General features: G+C 45.2%; 1 protein-coding gene across 1 annotated transcript; it reads right to left on the bottom strand.

The window, feature by feature from the left end:
* Positions 1 to 975: 975 nt before the first annotated feature.
* PPTG_23431 (hypothetical protein) lies at positions 976 to 1,380 on the bottom strand (the record flags this gene model as incomplete). Its single annotated transcript, XM_008910584.1, has 2 exons — positions 976 to 1,126; positions 1,328 to 1,380. The coding sequence occupies 2 exons, from the start codon at positions 1,378 to 1,380 to the stop codon at positions 976 to 978; spliced, it is 204 nt and encodes a 67-aa protein (XP_008908832.1).
* Between the last annotated feature and the right edge of the window lie 61 nt (positions 1,381 to 1,441).

Below are 1,441 nucleotides of genomic sequence, written 5' to 3' on the forward strand. Positions count from 1 at the left end.
GAACCGTTGTGATATGGATACCTATAGTATCAGTGTATTATAGAATATGTTTGTAATTTATCCAGTTTATATCAGTTTTGACATCGGAAAGCTCCAATTTTACATGGTACCAACAAGAAAGTTGGGATAGTAGTGTAAATTGATAATAGTTTAACATGTAAGATTCGAGCTAGAGTTGCACTGGTTCCGTGAGCCTAGTATTATTTACTTCGATGTTTAAAACGTTAGCATTTTTTTGAAACATACAGCAGCAGAAAATCCCTCTCGATCAGCGCGGTGGACAAGTACTACATAAATATTTTATAATAGAAGGTGTGTAGCGTATAGAATAGAGTGTAACAGTACCATCGATCGAAAAAGAAGTTCAAGCTAATGACAACAGAGATGGAATCTAGGACAAAACGATTCCGTCGGATTGCATTCGTTTGTCTTAAACCTACGGAGATGATAATACATATGCATTGGGTGAACTCCAGCATGCTTCCCTGTGTCATCAGTATTCCACTTGAAATCTAATGTATTTGCGACAAAAGATTATCTATGCCTAGTCGGACGATGCCATGGCCAGCATTCGCACTCCCTATTTGCCTCGCTTGATTGTGTGCCGCGTTGAGCGCCCTGACGTTGCTGTGTGAGCATTCAGCAAGGCTGAGCGCGCCAGTGTTCGCAGATTGTAATCAAATCTTGCGTATCTATTCCGTTGGTAATTTTGTTCAAAGCTGATGGAATCCTTTTGTCCGAGAATTCCATTTTTTTGCCTTCCAAAACATGCGTAAAACAGTAGGATAATTAGAGGTAGGGTTCATTAATGGGTAATTAAACATTAATGATAAAAGAGTATCCTTCGGCGAGTTTGGACACGCCTGCAGTGACCATCACCACACCGCAGCGACCAAGCCGCCGCGAAGTTTTGTTAAGTCGGGGAATCCCGAGCACATCCTCAAGCTGGTTCGCACAAGCATATGAGTCACACGGCTACGATACAGAGTCTCTCGAGCTGATCGTGCCGTCGCCGTCACATATGAAATCCACGCCGACTAGCTCGTTCTCCAGTTCCCCAGGGTTCATGATCATAAAAGACAGCTTGCGTGCCTTACTCCAAAACGAGTAGGAACCAGAGAAGTGCCTGCGGACATCGGTCGGAACGGTGGGGTGGACTCTGGTTGTTTCATCGTTGTAACACCGTTTTCTGTGTCAACGCTAAGAGTGGCCGATTTTGCGACCAGCAAAACTGCTGGATCATGTGGCCTCGGGGAGAGCTCGGCTGTTGCCATCGGTCGTAACCTAAACCTAAGAGCTCGACGTTTGTAGGCTATACGTAGCATACCGGTTGGCGAGGTCATAGGCGAGTATCTCGTCCAAGGTGATCTCTTCGGACATCCCCTGTCATTATGACCCCCGGAACGAGGGCTATCGCGTGCACATCAAGACTTCCATTGAT

This window comes from Phytophthora parasitica (genome assembly GCF_000247585.1).
Source record: "Phytophthora parasitica INRA-310 unplaced genomic scaffold supercont2.38, whole genome shotgun sequence".
NCBI lineage: Eukaryota > Oomycota > Peronosporomycetes > Peronosporales > Peronosporaceae > Phytophthora > Phytophthora nicotianae.